This window comes from Teleopsis dalmanni, chromosome 1 (assembly GCF_002237135.1).
Source record: "Teleopsis dalmanni isolate 2A chromosome 1, ASM223713v2, whole genome shotgun sequence".
Classification (NCBI taxonomy): Eukaryota; Metazoa; Arthropoda; class Insecta; order Diptera; family Diopsidae; genus Teleopsis; species Teleopsis dalmanni.
In genome coordinates, this window is record NC_051846.1 from 195,315,516 (window position 1) to 195,331,938 (window position 16,423).

Below are 16,423 nucleotides of genomic sequence, written 5' to 3' on the forward strand. Positions count from 1 at the left end.
CATATTATGAATTATTGCTTTTCTTCATAATATAATTAAAGTAATTTTTATTAATATTAGAATTGTGTTTTAAAGGTGACACCGATGTCCAATATTATATTATGTCTGACTCCCTCAGTTACATACATCTGTATCTCTTAAAAATGTTATATATTGGATACATTACGCTTGTTAAGTTTTAGGTAACTTGGTGAATCAGATTGACACAATGTATATACTCTATATTGCTTTTTAGTTTAGTGAAAATAGTAATCCAACTATATTTGCCTATTTATCGTTTCGCTTTTATGATAATAAAATTTATAAAATATGTTTTTGTGATGTTAGATTTTGAAAATAACATCAATCTAGACTATTTTTCATAGCACTTAATTACTAAAACTTAGCTGGTAATTAATCAGTTAAGAAACATCATATGCTTGCTAAGTAACTTTTGACAAATTATTATGCAAAGACATACGCCCGGACAGTCCACATTCACTGAACATTTGTGTTCAGTAAAAAGTTCTATAAAGCTCCACATTATCAGACGACTTTTGACTTAGAAACTTGATTAAAAACATAAATTTTTAGATTTGTTGTCAGGAAGATCGAAAATGATATTTCGGTTACTGATGAGCTATGAAAAATGTAACGTTTAGTGGTGTTTATTGGCTTGTAACACCATAGCACTATACTTGCTACTATACTTGCCACGATTTATTTTTCAATATATAGATAGATATGCACTCTGACAGCTTTTACTTTCAGCGAGAATTCTCCAGGTCTTGTTAATTGGTTAACATTATCCATGCAAGCAGTAAGTCGATTTGATTCCTTACTCTTAACATTCAAATTTTTCTTTAAATAATTTAATTTTCTAGTAAATATTAACTTTTTGTGCTTTATAAATGTTTTGTCAATGGGGATTCATTTTTAATTTCTAATAGCATTGACGTAATAAAGCGAATTAAGTCCTGAATGTATCTTTTGATCCATTTCCTGACGACGAAGTAATAAAAAAATATTAATATAAGAGAAAATAGAAACAAAAAATTAATTTAAAACGTTTTTTATTTAATTATTATTAAATTTAATGTGAGAAAATAATTACAAGATTCAATATAATGTTTATGGTCTCAAATAATCTTCACTAGCTTTTATCATAAGGTGCCTAAAAAGAGGTCGCAAAGGACATTTCTTTATCAAGAAGTCCTCAATACTTAGAATAGGAGCATTTGTCTGCATTTCTTTAAATATGGTTGACAGTTTTATATTTTCATCGACAGGAATGATGTAAACAAGAAAATTTGACCCAGAATCACTAAACAATAAAAATTTAAAAATCAAATTTTATTTATTTAATTGAAAAGAGAAAAATATATAATTATTTAAAAAAGTTCAATAAGTTTATGCTTACAATATAAATGCGGTTGGGAATTTGTTTTGAACGAATTTTTTGAGCTTACTCATTCTTCGAACTACTAGAGCCGGTACAATGTGTGTAATATTTTTCATAGTCACTCTAAGCATATAAACGTCAACAAATTTATCACGAATACCTTGTAGAGTTGTTAAACTATAGAAAAATCCAAGCGTGCTAAGTATAGCAACTCTGTCGCTTAAAACAATTGATTCGTGTATATCATTTGTTGCTATAACACAGGCTTTTCCACTATTTTTTAACTGCAAGATAACATTCCATATAATTCGTGCAGCTGTTGGGTCTGTAGAAAGGGTAGGATGATCAAACAAAACTAATGATGTATTGCCTAACATTGCTATAAGTAAACACACGCGTCTTTCAACTCCTTTGCAGATAATACCAATACTTTTATTTAGATAATCATAAATACCCAACGCTTTAGCCAAATCTTCGTATGTAGTTTTGATCTCATTTATGGGAATGCCGTGTAACAGACATATGATATATAAAAATTCCTTTACTTTGTACTCTTTTAAAAGATGTGATTTTTGGGGAAAATAACCAATATGTTTAAAGGCTTCGTCCTGTTCATAAGTAAAGGAATATCCTTTCACTACAATAAAGCCGTTATCTGCATCAACTTCTCCGGCCAGTAATTGAAGTAAAGTTGATTTCCCTGAGGTATTAACACCTAGTACGCTTACACATTCGTTCCTGTATAAAAATTATGATATTATTGGTTTGCGTACTGTTTAAAATGGAGACTTACGCTGAAAGTGTTAAGCTGATTCCATTTATAACAGCCTTCTTATGATATACTTTCGAAATAAAGCCACATGTTAAAGGATTTTTGCGCATTTCATAGTTGTTCGTTTTTGTAGCAGTCAACTGTTCATTGATGACCTCTTCGTCTACTTTGAAATTTTTGTAATAGCCGTGTGTATATTTGTATTGTTCAGAACTAGATTTACTAAAAAATTAATTAAAATTAAGTTCATCTCGTTTTATGACATTAATTATAGTAAAATCTGTTAACATTCGATGAACATTTTGAAAATTATGGCTAAATAGTCCAGTTAAATATATTATATTATTATCTCTAGTTTGATGTAAATACCTTAATATATTCTTAAAAGATTTATTTTTCCAATTAATTATTTTAGTTAATTTTATATTTTCCATTAGAAACAGTAAAATCCAAAATGATAAGGTTATGGCTAGTAGTATGCAAATTTTGGAAAGAATGCCATATTGAAAGTTCCAGACTGTATACTCAACTGAAATATACATTTTAATCAAAGTTAATTAATAAAATTATGTTTCAATACTCTTACTACAACAATTTGGAATAATTTTGCAATTCTCTACGTCTATTGAAATTTTGTTAATAATTTGATCACGGCACAAAATCGACATATCGTATATTAAAAATATCGAAGTCAATGCGCTACATTGTGTAAAAAGGGGCAACATTAAAAGGAATCCTTCTAAACGATTAGTTGTGTAGAAAAGTTCATCATAATGATTGTAGAAAATGTCAGCGAACGTAGCAAAACTTGTTATTCCAAAGAAGTGGATTGAAATAACAATACAGAAAGCAATAAGTGGATCCTTAAAGAACTTCGCGAGTACATGGTTCATCGAGATGACACATATTCCACCTGTTATTAATGTAACAAAATATGCCACTAAAATGTAAATAATAAAATGATAAAGAAATTTAAAAGTATTTAGATGAAAATGACTAAAGTTAACTTACTTATAAAATTGATCTCAGCGAATCTTTCACGTTCAATTAATATCAATGTAACAACTGTTATAAATGAGGTAACAAATACAATTAAAACATCATAGAAGAACGCGGATAAAATAAATGAACTTTTTTTTGCACCCGCGATGAATTGTAAGAGACGAAATTTTGTTACTCTCTCCTTGATCACAAATATTATTGAAATTGACCACAGAAATGAGAGACAAAATGATATACATAGCGCCATGACCATTTTAAGTGTAAAGGGATAATGGATCAACAGCTCCTTGTGTTTGTTACTGCTCGGCAAAGGAGCGAAACTGATTTCGACGAATACATTCTCTCCCAATAATTGTCTGCAATGATATGAATAAAAAATCATTAAATTCAATTTAGTGGATATGTCAAAATGTACAAACTTAATAAATAAAGCAAATGCATTATAAGACTTGCATGAAAGTTCAGAACAAAGTGCAAATATAAGATATGAAATAAAAAATAAAAAATAGATAATTTAAAAACTATTAACTGTACGTATAATATCGAATTAAATAAAAATAATTTTAGATAACTGCTAACATTGATATTGCTTTTCAGTGCAGCTACCTTTCTGCATGTGGTATCAGCACGGGCTGATTTGTCTTAAGTCTGTGGACCAGCAATTAAGGAAGCCGATGGCCACATTCATATGCCTTATTATACTGATAACAATGTTACCGTTTTGTTTGTTTAGTTACTGGATATAATCAAGAGACTTAATATATGTTAGCTGTAATGTTAGTATCAGTTTTTAACATGAATTGTGAAATTATTCTTGTTTATTCGAATTTTCAAAAGTAACACCTCTTAAAGCTAAAAGCTATATTTATTATAATTAGTGTTATAACTTTATTATATAGTTCTATTTTAAACAGGGCTAGAGAATAAACAATTCCAAGGATGTTTGTTGAAACGAACAGACAAATAGTGGAAGCTGTGTATATGAATTTATTCCATAGCACAAATCAAAAACTTGCATATCTTACGGGCCTTTCGCGTTCCTATAAGCTGCTCTTTGTTACTGCTTGAGGGAAATTTTATTACGTTAACTATTCCCATACCGTTTTGAGATTTATATATGCCGTATTTGTTAACCAAAATGACATTTATAAAACAATTGATATTTTTGAAAAGATGTTTGATTTGATAATATATAATAAAATTGAAATAATTCAGATACTCACTTAGCAATAGCATTCTGCATATAGCTCAAAGACATTGGCGCGGTATGAAGGGGGTGGTTGTTAAACCAAACTATTAAATATTCTCCAAATGTTGCGGCCATCAAATATTTCTCATTCACATTTGTTGCTTTTGAATTCAAGTGTTCCATTATGTACGTTTCAAATGGCACAGAGATCACATGTGCTACATGTGGGTAAGAAGTCGCAAATATTATTTGTTGATATTCAATATCTGCCGAATTTTCTACTAATCCCTCTGTTTCTATTGCAGTAACGCTACTAAGATATTGATCTAATTTGTAAGTCATTGGATTCAAGTAATATCCATCCAAACTTAATTGTTGTAGCGTAAAAGATACCAGGATATAGATGATAGGTAAAAGCAGCATGAGAACAATTGTAGTCGTATGCTGAAATTCATACTTAAAGCGTTTGTACAAATAGGCACGCCAGTGACTAAGCTTGAGTTTGTAACTTTTCAACCTTTCGTATTTCTTAAATAGCTGAATTGGGTCTGATTCACTTAAGTCTTTAGAAATGCCTTTTAAAATTTGTTGATGGCGTGCGGGATTTTCAAAACTTGCATCATCTGCACCAAGTTGAACAAAAACATCACGTAAAGACCGTTCAATAAGTTCTATAGTAATAATACTAAGTTCAAATGATTTTTTTTCAATTTCATCAATTAAATCGTCAAATAAAATTAAGTATTTTTCGTCTAATACATATGATAATTTATTTCCGAGTGCATAATCGGGTTCAATATTTGGTATATATTTTTGTAATACTTTCGTCAATTCGTCTATTTGAAAATGTTCACCGCTAAGTATGTTCTAATATAAAAAATTTAATTTTTTAAGTGTAATACTTTATAGAATTAAAGATTACTTACTAAACGAAAATCAGAGCAGTAGACCTGTTTTAGAAAATTCGCCGTGCCCACACATCGAAGTTCTCCATCACCCATAATAGCAATACGATCACCAAACGATTCTGCAATTTCGTAGGAATTTGTTGCGATAAGCAAAGTTCGGTTAGGTCTTTCACGTAATAATAAATTCCACGCATGTCTTCGACTGAGGTTATCTAGACCCTCGAATGGATCAGTGAGAACAACAAATTTACTATCACCGATTAGCGCACAGCACAACGCTAAAATATGTCTTAATCCAATACTTAAGGTATCAGTGTAAAAATTTAAATTTTTAAGTAATGGCGTAGATTCGAGATACTTTCTAACCTGCTGCTTACATTCAGCATATTCTATGTTTTTCATACGGCAGAAAAATAAGAGTTGATCTTTTACAGTTAAATTTGAAAACAGACTACTTTCATGAATTGAAACACCAACTCCCAGAAATGCATGTGTATGATATTTAGTATTGTAACCATTTATTACTATATCCCCTCTACTTGGAGTAAGTAAACCCGCAATCATTTTCAACAGAGTAGTCTTGCCACTGCCGTTATGACCCATTAGAATGGCGGTTTCATTTTCATATAAATTTATTGAAACATTCTTCACAATATATTGATTATCATAATTTTTACTCACATTCTCTACAGACAGTACTGTTTGCTGATAGGCGTCTACCTCGATGACCCTAGTTACACGCTTATTTGCAATCCTAGATGTACGTACATTTTCTGAACCACATATGAATGGTAATTTGCATTGTTTCGCTGCTCCGATTTTTCCAGGAATCCACTTTTCAATATATATTGCCATAACAATGTATACAATACTTTGAAACACCATAATGACACTAAGAAAACCAGTGGAAAATGGTATTTCCAATGTGTATACCTCAAAGTAATGATGGAAATGAAAACCACCGCCAAATACTTCGAAAGAAAGCACATTATCAACAGCCATACCAAATGTTGTGTTAGGAAACAGGAAAATAAATACATTAGTTAACATCTTGTTGGTGTATTTAATCAAACAGCTTGCATGTGGAAAAAATGTGAGTGTCCAGATAATAGTTGAACTAATAATTGCAGTTCTTGTAACAGTACAAAATATGGATATGAATATTGCAAATGCTGTTGCAACTAAATCATAGAAGAACATAAGAACCAACAGTGCTGACCATGAACTGTTGGTTAAAATTCCGTGTCCGTCATTCCATGGTATCTGAGTACAAAATAAGATCAAGTTATTGATATTCCACACACCGATTAAATATATATAGTACAGAGGAATATTAACATACCTTTATAATAGTCACCAATATTATGGATGATAATATTAACTGGAAAAAACCAAGAATAAACCAGGCAATTAATTGTAGTCCATGTGATGCTCCCATATTTCTGAGAATCGATTGTAAATTGTTCTCTTTTTCTTCAACTATATGCTAATATATAAAGCAAGAATATTTTAAAAAATAGAGGTATGTTTAAAGATAATTATTCAAAATACTACGAATTTGTAAATAATTTGAAATACACCCTGTTAATAACAGAATGATTTACAAATTTGAAAAATGTTAATAGTTCTGATTGGAAATTCGTTTATGGGCTTAATAAATGTGGGCACTTTATGTTACTTAGTTAATAAAATAAATTTTTTTCTTATTACCTTTATAAGAACCGTTATGGGTAATAAATACGACATTGCGATTAGAAGAGGTAAACTATCTTCCATCTTATCGATAAGCTTATCAACTATATAGTCACTATGCGGAAATCGACGAATCATTAAATTGCTTATAATTTTGTTACTCACGTACCAGTACTCCTTATATAACAAATCTACATGTAAATTCAGATATGCCACAAATATAGCATGTTGAAGAGCACTGAAGCCTTCACGGACATATCCAACATAACCGCCAGTATTATCTTTTCCAATTCGTTCGGAAGGTGGCATTAAAAAATTAAATAAGTGATTTGTATGCCAGTTGGAACTCATGTATGTGTCATTGTAAATACGTAGTTCGCTTGGAAATACCAGAGTATAATTAAGGTGATATGGTAAAATATGACTACCATCAACACTTGTTTTCAATTTAACAAAATCGTCATCAAAGCAGGCACCAGCAAAGAAGTATTCAGCTTCCATCCTTTCACGAAGAAGATCGCATGATTCAATTCCAATTAATTTCATACCTTTTAAAATCGGTGCTGTGAAACTCATAATGTTTTCAATTGCTACGGAGTTATTAGGTGCGAAAGCAATAATCATTTGTGGGACATACACATTAAAATCCGAACTAATACAAACGCAAATTCAACAGAAATTAAATATGTGTAAATATTTAAAAAAAATTCAAAAAACTTACCTCTTGGTGGAACTAAAATATTTTTCCCTTCGATTTGATAGTTCATTCACTATATTTGTCCAAGAATCCACCAAGTTTACGTTATCATATACGATGCTTGGAAATTTTTCACATTCAACCATGCAACGTATAATTGTTGGGACTACTATGAATAAAGAGGGTGTCAATATACAAAGAATTACAATACTTCGGTTTCTCCATTGCACAGACCAGTTTTTCCAAACTAAACACAAAAGCGCGTCTTTCAGGTTTAGAGAATTTACAATCATCTTGTACGTTTAAATTAAATAAAAAATTAGGCAGTAATAGTAAATTAGTTTATTTGTTCAAATTGACATAAGAGTCAGAGTCAGAAAAATAATATTAAGAATTTAGCAATCTTAGTAGAGTTTTTTAATTTAGTTTGCAAGTTAAATTACAAGTTAAATACTAAAGTCGAGATTTGCAAAATGTTTTTACAAATAATAAGTTATTATTTACTTACTTACGTATTTGGCCACAAACAACCCTTTCCGGGTTTTGCGTCTGTCGCAGCATGTCTCCAGGTTTTTACTTAAACTAGTTATTAGATTATTAGTAGTTGTTAGATAAAAAAAAATAACGAATGCATTGTATCTTAATTTCAACATTAAATCAAAATACAATAGAAAATAAATCTTTCGCTCAAATATACTTCAGATATTAAAAGTTTTAATATTAATTATATTTGTGTAATCACAGAATAGGGTTTTCAGGGTTAGGGTTTGTTTTGTTTATGAAAATGTTGCAACATAAAAGTGTTGTGGCATCGCCGAACACTTCAAGGTATAAATGCAGAAATTGCTACAATATTATTATGTGATGTATTACTATTACATGGCGTTTTTTAAGCACGTTTTTCAAATTTCACTTAAATTTTTTTGATTTTTTCTTTAAAACATCCTTTATTGGATATGAATAGTACAATCTTAACTATTTGTTAAAATTTTACTATTGCTGAATTGTACTTAATAGATATTGAGTAATATCAGTGTTCAGATCCCAAGATACCATACAATTTCACTTAAATATCAGAAAGCAGAATGAGTTTTAGACATTTACTTCACAAAAGTGCATTAAAACTATGACAATTGAAATGAAAATTATATCATATAATTTTCATTTGCTGATTTATTCCAAGTCTCTGTTTAATTTAGAACAGAAAATCGTTTTTCAAAATAACATTACTAAACTGAATCTGATGTTTTGACATCTACAGACAGAGTTATTCAATGGGCTTGGTCAGAGATTGCATAGAGAGACTCAAGTATCATAATGAGTGATAATTTATGAACAATAAGTTTTTCACATTACATTAAGTTTTGTATCATCAACAACTCTTGGAACATATGGTAAGAACTTACTATACAAATTAAATATAGTTTTTTAACTAAATGAAATGAAAAAACTAAAAAAAAATTCATATATATTTATATGCATTGAAAAAGTCGACAAAGTACAAATTAAATTCACAAAAGACAAAAGCACCAGGAAATATAATTAATACAAAACAAATAATTAACTGTACTAAATTCAGCCTATGTTCTCGAGTTCGTGATAAGATAGGACTTTATAGGGTTATCCTATACCAGTATAGAGCAGTATAATCTCTATATTAGCTAAAATAAAAATTATTGAGATTGGTAGAGAATTGTCTATTAATAGTTGCTCTATTTGATTTAAATATATCTGTAAGATTTATCTACTTAGAAGAGTTATAATTTATGTGTTTGTAAGTCCAATTTTCAAAGACTATTTAAGGCAACTTTTGACTAATTCTTATTGCCAAACTCTCCCAAAACTGTCGAAGAACTGAGTGATAGCCAATATTAGAAGAAAATAAGATTACCAGATTATATTATATATTTGTACTTATACATACATTTTTTAAATATACATTTTCAGATTTTTATGAAATATAGTTTTATTAAAATTAATAATTTGTTTGATAGTACATCTACATATTATAATATGAAGTTAAATACATTAACTTTTTTGCGGTAGTAATGAAATTGTCTTGTAGCTATACAATTGTATGGAACATCATTGAAACCGAATTGCTATACAACTGAAAATCTTCAATTTTCAAATTGTACGAATTACTTTGTATCTTACTAAAAATATCTGATATAGATACTTGACTTTCATAGGGTATAGTGTATATTATAACATTACCCCATATTCCTCTAACAATAAAAAAGAAAAATTAAATGGTTTGTTTAGGACAGCAAAAAATATAATTCAAGAAAATTTCGATTTACCTCACATATGCGCTCGGATACTGAGATTCCATAAATGTTTGTAAGCTAAAGAATTGATTGCGAATAATTTTTTTTCGCAGAATAGCTTGCATCGTTATACTTTTCACCTTTACTTTAAACAAATATCCTTCAGCTAGTGTGGTATTTAATAGGGATAGTACGCCAATGGCACAAAGCCTACCTTTAGAAATAATAGCAACTTTACTACATAACAGTTCACATTCGGTGCTCGTGTTGGTAGATAAGAATATAGCTTTACCACTCCTTTGTAGTTTTGATATCATATTCCATAATACTCGACAACCAGCGCTATCGATTCCAAGAGTTGGATTATCTAAGTAGATTAGATGGGGGTTGCCTATTAATGCGGCGGCAAAGTTTAATCGTCTTTTGTAGCCCATTGAGTAATATCTTATTGACATATTTAAAAACTTGTTTAAGCCTAAGATTTTGGATATAATATTAATGAAATGATTTATTTTGTTGCGCGGTATTCCACGTAATAGTGAAAGAATTTTTAGAATTTCTCCACCCGTATATTCCAACATAAATAAATTTCTATCTGCTGTGTATCCGATTATTTTATAAACTTCAGCCTTTTGTGTATGGAAAGAAATTCCCTCGACAAATATTTTACCTTCACTTAATGGCAAATAGCCTATAAGCAATTTAAGAAGAGCTGATTTGCCCGCTCCATTTGTGCCAAGAAGTCCGCAGCATTCAAATCTTAAGTTATTACCAATAAATCTCTTAGGCAATTGCAAATATTTCAAGTTACTTAAAAATACCTGCTTACGGTTAAACAAAGTTCCTTTATTGTTATAAAGCCTTTTCTGTACAGACTTATACGATTGCAAATAAGTGGAGTCCTGAAGTAATCTTCATGTGTCATATGATCGATTTTAAGTTTTTCACTTATTACATTTTCTTCAACTTGAAGCATTTTATCACTATGTCGACTTTCATATTCAGCTATAGCAACATTTCTGTGATATATGAAATTTACAATTGCAATTTATTTATATTAAACTTTTTTGCTTACTCTTGTATATGTTTTAATTTTTTAGACATCTTAAATTCCGACTTTATGTACTTATTCTCATATAAAATTATTATTATCCAAGATATTGTAAATGTGAACATCAGGCATGTGATTTCTCTTTTTATACCAGTTCCCCATTGAAATGGATGAAGTGGTTCTAAGTTCAATGGGCAAGTTTTTAAAAAAGTTTAATAGTATAGAGTACATTAATAGAGTAATAATAGAGTAAAAATAGAGTAATATTACCACAATTCAAAATATTTACCACAGCAGTTAGGTGTTACTTTACAGTCCTCCATGTATTTAGATATTGTAGATATAGTTCTATCTCTACACATAGCAGATAAGTTTCCAATTCGAAAAATTTTTTCAAGCGCTCTAGTTAGTGAAATGAATGGAAGTATACAAAAAAGCCATTGGTAACTCACGTGCAGAACATCTCCTCGCCCGTAGCTTTCCTCGCCCCTGTAGAAAACTTCAAAGTGCAAACAATGACAAACAATATTTAAGAGGAGCGATATGACTACAATTCCATATACAGTTTGAGAGTCATCGAAACAAAGCGAAATTACATACGTCAAAGTCATGGTAGTTGCTCCTGATATTATGAGAACAAGTAGATACCATACTATAAATTAAAGACAATTATTAAGTTATTAATAATTCTTATTATTAATAAAAATATTATTTAGGGATGATGATGCTAAGAACATACTTGCTATATTAAATTGTCCAAAATTCGAGTAAATGAAACATATACTAATAAGCACTATTATAACGCTTTGCATTGTAATAAACACCATATTTGTTATGAATGAAGATAGCCAGTAAATAGGCTTTTTTAATCCTGATATAACTTGAAGAAGCTTAAACCCGGAAACACGTTCTTCTGTGAAATAGGTGCAACGAAATGGCCACATGATGGCAAAACAAAGTGCAACATTACGAGGAAGGGAATATCCTATCGATTCTTGACTCCATAACGTGTCCAAAGTTGGTGTGAACTTTGTATAGAAATGTAGAGGTTCGAACGAAACAGTTATATAAGAATTTGTATCATATGTTCTGCAATGCAAAATGTTTTTTCAAGAAAAATGTTTTTATTATGAAAGATGCAAAAACAAATAGAATATAGGTAAAAAAGTTGCTATTACTTACTGTGCTATAGCAGTATATACCATATTAAGACTTAGTGGAGCCGTATGCAATGGATAATTATTAAACCAAGCTGTTATTGCGTCATTTTTAAAACTCGCTGCAACTAAGTAGTCATGATTTACAAAATCGGCCCGATCTTCAATTTTTCGTATAATATATGGTTCAAAGTCATCATTTTCACACACTTCAAGCCTATGTCCCTTGGAATACCAAAATACGTTTTCTCGATACATGTCAGACATATCTGAGATCGTTGTTTCTAAATTATGCGCTGTATGTAAAACTGTTGTAGATTTTGAATATTGATTTATATTATATGTCATTGAAGTTATTTGATGACGATGAATATTTAATTTCGTAAAAAAAAGAGATAATAGCGGAAATATAAAAGGAGTAGTGAATTGTAATAAAGTCAAAGCTTTGTAGCTTTTTTGGAAAGCAGCTCGTTTTAAAACCATTGCATAGGTTTGACTGATCCACAATTGACAGCCTTTGAGTGGTTCGTACTCAAAAATGGTTAGAAATTTGCTATGTTCATGCTCATTTGAAGATATTCCACTCATTATCTGCGTATGGCGTTTCCGTTCACCAAAACTTGGTACTTCGCTACCCCTTTGCATAAATACGTCGTGTAAAGATTTCTCACTAATCGACCAACTGAGTATATTGAGAGTATCTCGTTCCGCATAAAGTTTATCAAGCAGCTCAGGGAAATTAAGCAAATACTTCTCATCAAGTATGTAGGAGATTTCGTTACCGAGAACGTATTCAGGCTGAACGTCCGGTATGTATTCTGATATTATTGCAGTAACATGTTCTGTTACACAATACGCTCCTCTAATAATTGTCTGTAATAAATAAGAAACTTTTATAACATATTGTGTGTGCGTTTATTATGCAACAAACCAAACGATAACCGCTGCAATACATGTTTTTTAAAAAGTAACTTGAACCACAGCATTGAAGTTTCCCACCAGATATCATTGCTATGCGATCACCTAAGGAATCAGCTTCATCACAAGATTGAGTAGTCAGGATAATTGTTCGATGAAACTTTTCTTCTAGCAATAATTTCCAAAGCAATTTGCGTGATACCATATCCATGCCAATACTAGGTTCATCAAGTATAACCACTTTACTGCCTCCAATTAGAGCGCAACAAACTTCCAAATATTGTTTTACGCCAGTTGACAGAGTTTGAGTAAGCCATTCACTTTTATCTGTTATTTTCATATAAGCCATATATTTCTCAACTTCCAATTGTGTACCTACAAAATCCATTCCCTTAATAGAGCAGAAAAATGAAAGCTGTTCCCTTACTGTTAGATTAGTAAATAGCATGGTTTCACCGACACTTATACCAATATTTTTTAATCCTAGTTCTGGATGCTTACATATATTATAATCATTAACAATAATTGTGCCACTTGTTGGTGGAATAAGGCCCACAATCATGGATAATAGTGTCGTCTTACCGCAACTGTTGTGTCCCATTAACACGGTGATTTCGCCCTCACACATAGTCATTGACACGTTATGTAGTACAGGTATTTTATCATAAACCTTAGTTACACGTCTTAACTCCACAACAACTTTTTTGTATCCTACATCAACTTCGATAACTTCAGTTTTACGGAAGCGATTTGTCATTTGTTCGTATGTAGAACCTGGAGTGTCTATAGTAGCAGTATTTAAATTCCATTTTTTTTTGGTAATGAAACTTATTTTTTGCACAGATAATGCGATTACCATATACACTACTGTTTGTGCTAATAAAATTAAAATTAGTGATCCTGTCCTGAATTTTGAATTTATGATTGCTGAAGCGAACAAATTTTCCCAATGTATGCCATAATTATATTCCTCATATACTTGTAGGTTGGTTAGTGCCTCTCCCATTGCCGAATTTGAAAATAGATATACATAAATCACAGATGAGAAATTTTCCGAGGAAACGTTTTTTTTTTGCATATAGGGTAAGTAAGTGATAATCCATAAAATTACAAGCAGCATATGTGAGCATTCTACACGACTGATAAAGGATAACACCAGCATGCAAAATGCAACTGATGCGAGGTTGAAAGCTGTAAATAAAAACAAAATAGTGCTCCACGAACTATCGCCACATATACCAGCGCCTTTATTCCAGTGATACTAATTAACAATATAAAAATTATATGTGTCTTTTAAGAATAAAAAATAATTAAAATACAAACCACAATTAACAAAGATACGAAGAATGAGCCAACAAACATGTTAAGAAATCCATTAAAAAATGAAACGGAGGTCTGTAACCAATAAGGTATTCCTAAATTCTTTTGTGCAGCCATTACACCTTTCTTGTCATCATACATTATATGCTATAAAATTACAAAATTATATAAATAATATTTTTATATAATTAAAAACCATTCAATATAATTATCTATACAATACATAATTATAATTATACAAACAAAAAATAGTGCTGTTTTAGAGATTTGATTTTTATGTTAGTAACACTGTTTATAGTGGCAACCCTTTTGGCAATTGCCAACTAATTTTTATTTGTATATTTTGCCGTTTCAATAGGAAGCATGACGGTCGGACTCGACAAATTCCATGATTTTATCGACATTTTTGACAATTACCCTTTCAGTGCGTAGTGCATTTTTGACATCGAAATTACCTGGCTTGCATTTTTGACTTTATCAAAGAAACTGGCGTATTTTCTCATCTTTAGCTCTCTAACAAAACTGAGTCAACCAATTACCAAACGCGGAGTACAGTTAACTACAGATACAATATTTACAGGTAGCTATTGGCAACAAAAATAATGGATTCCTTTTCACTAAACTTAATATAAAAGAACTTAAATTTTTATATACTCGAATGAATTTGATATATAAGTCGTGTGAAATATCAACCAGAGTAGCCCGCTCTGTACCCGATAGAAAATTTTATACTGCTCTACTTTAATTATTATTTAACAATAAAATATTATAAAACAATATTTACTATACTAACCTTGCTTAAATTGATTATAGGAAATACATATCCTAATATTATTGCGAGAGGAAAACTTATTTCAATTTTATTCGTCAATTCATCAAAGTCGTGTGAACTATACGGAAAACGTTGCAAATTTACATTAATAATTTCTGAAAGATTTCTTGATAATCGAATGTATGCAGATGAGATTGCATCCTGTAACGGAATAAAACCTTCGCGTACATAACCAACGTAGCCGCCGTCATTATCTTCACTGAGACGATCTTCCAACTTAGCACGTGTATCAAATAACACATCTGATTTCCAATTCCCGCCAATGAAAGAATCGTGATAGTTCCGCAGTTCGCTTGGAAATATAAGAGAAAAATTAAGTCTATTCGGATAAATACCAACTAAATATTTAGACTCGGTAGGATCCGAAATTAGTATTTCTTCGTCGAAACAAACTCCAGCCAAGTAAAAATTAACTATCATATTTTCACGCAATTGTTTGCAAGTATCGAAGGATTTCAATTCAATACGATTTAATTTTTCTGCTGCCAATTCCATTATTTGGACAAATGCTTCACGATTCCCAGGGGCATAGGAGACAATAAGTCGTGGTATATATACATCATGAGGAAAACTTAAAGGACGGAAGGCTACATTATGGTTTAGATAAAAAAAAACGACATACTTATTGATAATATCTTCAAGAGTCATGATATTATTTGATAATAACTCCAAAGTCAGATTATCCTTACGTTCTGTATACAACTGCAACATCGAAATCCATGAATCTTCCAAATCAATTGGGTCGTATTTTTGTACAGGTTGTTTTTCAACACTGATTAATATCCGCAAAACAATAAAATATAGTAGAAAAATAGATGGGGAAAATATCACTAAAATTTTAGAAACCCAATCTCGCCATTCTCTAGTTGCTAACTTAAAAAACAGAAGCCCAAACTTTTTACTATTAGAGATTTCAATTTCCTTGCCATCTTCAGGAATGTCAGAATAGAAGGTTCGTTGATATAGATCCCTTACTGGCATCGTATTGTTAAATAATTAAATAAGTACATAGATAAATATAATAAATAATTAGTGACTATTGTTAACAAATCGAATATTAAACTTAAATGAATTTATTTCTTTTATGAATATGACATATTTTTTTATGATATGATGATTGATATAACTACATACCATGTATAATATATGTACAATATTATTATATTGAAGATAGTTAAGTTAGTGCACTTGAGCACTCTTACTCTTTATTAACTGAGAGGTCTCTTCACAACCC

At 30.4% G+C, this 16,423-nt stretch overlaps 2 protein-coding genes across 5 annotated transcripts; both read right to left on the bottom strand.

The window, feature by feature from the left end:
- Positions 1-1,053: 1,053 nt before the first annotated feature.
- Positions 1,054-7,932, bottom strand: LOC119671064 (ATP-binding cassette sub-family A member 3-like). Of its 3 annotated transcripts, none has more exons than XM_038081561.1 (12): positions 7,876-7,932; positions 7,666-7,807; positions 6,963-7,596; positions 6,595-6,738; positions 5,271-6,515; positions 4,379-5,211; positions 3,165-3,511; positions 2,734-3,093; positions 2,523-2,682; positions 2,175-2,375; positions 1,400-2,119; positions 1,054-1,303 (listed from the first exon to the last, which is right to left on the bottom strand). In XM_038081561.1, exons 2-12 carry the CDS (start codon positions 7,785-7,787, stop codon positions 1,111-1,113), a joined length of 4,959 nt encoding a protein of 1,652 aa, XP_037937489.1. In that variant the 5' UTR covers positions 7,788-7,807; positions 7,876-7,932; the 3' UTR covers positions 1,054-1,110. The 3 variants fall into 3 exon arrangements, with proteins under 3 accessions (XP_037937489.1, XP_037937491.1, XP_037937490.1); XM_038081563.1 differs by having other exon boundaries at positions 6,963-7,059; positions 7,114-7,596; positions 7,666-7,932; XM_038081562.1 differs by having other exon boundaries at positions 2,740-3,093; positions 7,666-7,932.
- Positions 7,933-9,615: 1,683 nt separating this feature from the next.
- LOC119671066 (ATP-binding cassette sub-family A member 3-like) lies at positions 9,616-16,223 on the bottom strand. 2 transcript variants are annotated; one of them, XM_038081564.1, is made up of 11 exons: positions 15,812-16,223; positions 15,151-15,760; positions 14,361-14,504; positions 13,051-14,298; positions 12,145-12,992; positions 11,702-12,051; positions 11,252-11,614; positions 10,987-11,143; positions 10,733-10,930; positions 9,945-10,670; positions 9,616-9,869 (listed from the first exon to the last, which is right to left on the bottom strand). In XM_038081564.1, exons 1-11 carry the CDS (start codon positions 16,168-16,170, stop codon positions 9,707-9,709), a joined length of 5,166 nt encoding a protein of 1,721 aa, XP_037937492.1. In that variant the 5' UTR covers positions 16,171-16,223; the 3' UTR covers positions 9,616-9,706. The 2 variants fall into 2 exon arrangements, with proteins under 2 accessions (XP_037937492.1, XP_037937493.1); XM_038081565.1 differs by lacking the exon at positions 9,616-9,869 and having other exon boundaries at positions 10,577-10,670; positions 10,741-10,930.
- Positions 16,224-16,423: the final 200 nt, after the last annotated feature.

Coding starts and splice junctions, on each gene's coding strand:
- LOC119671064 (XM_038081561.1), bottom strand. CDS start 7,787: ATGGTTGAATGTGAAAAATTTCCAAGCATCGTATATGATAACGTAAAC. Junction 7,597..7,665: donor TATTTTAGTTCCACCAAGAG/GTAAGTTTTTTG, acceptor CGTTTGTATTAG/TTCGGATTTTAATGTGTATG. Junction 1,304..1,399: donor TTCCCAACCGCATTTATATT/GTAAGCATAAAC, acceptor TTTATTGTTTAG/TGATTCTGGGTCAAATTTTC.
- LOC119671066 (XM_038081564.1), bottom strand. CDS start 16,170: ATGCCAGTAAGGGATCTATATCAACGAACCTTCTATTCTGACATTCCT. Junction 12,993..13,050: donor ATTGCAGCGGTTATCGTTTG/GTTTGTTGCATA, acceptor TATTTATTACAG/ACAATTATTAGAGGAGCGTA. Junction 11,144..11,251: donor AGTAACACCTAACTGCTGTG/GTAAATATTTTG, acceptor CATTGAACTTAG/AACCACTTCATCCATTTCAA.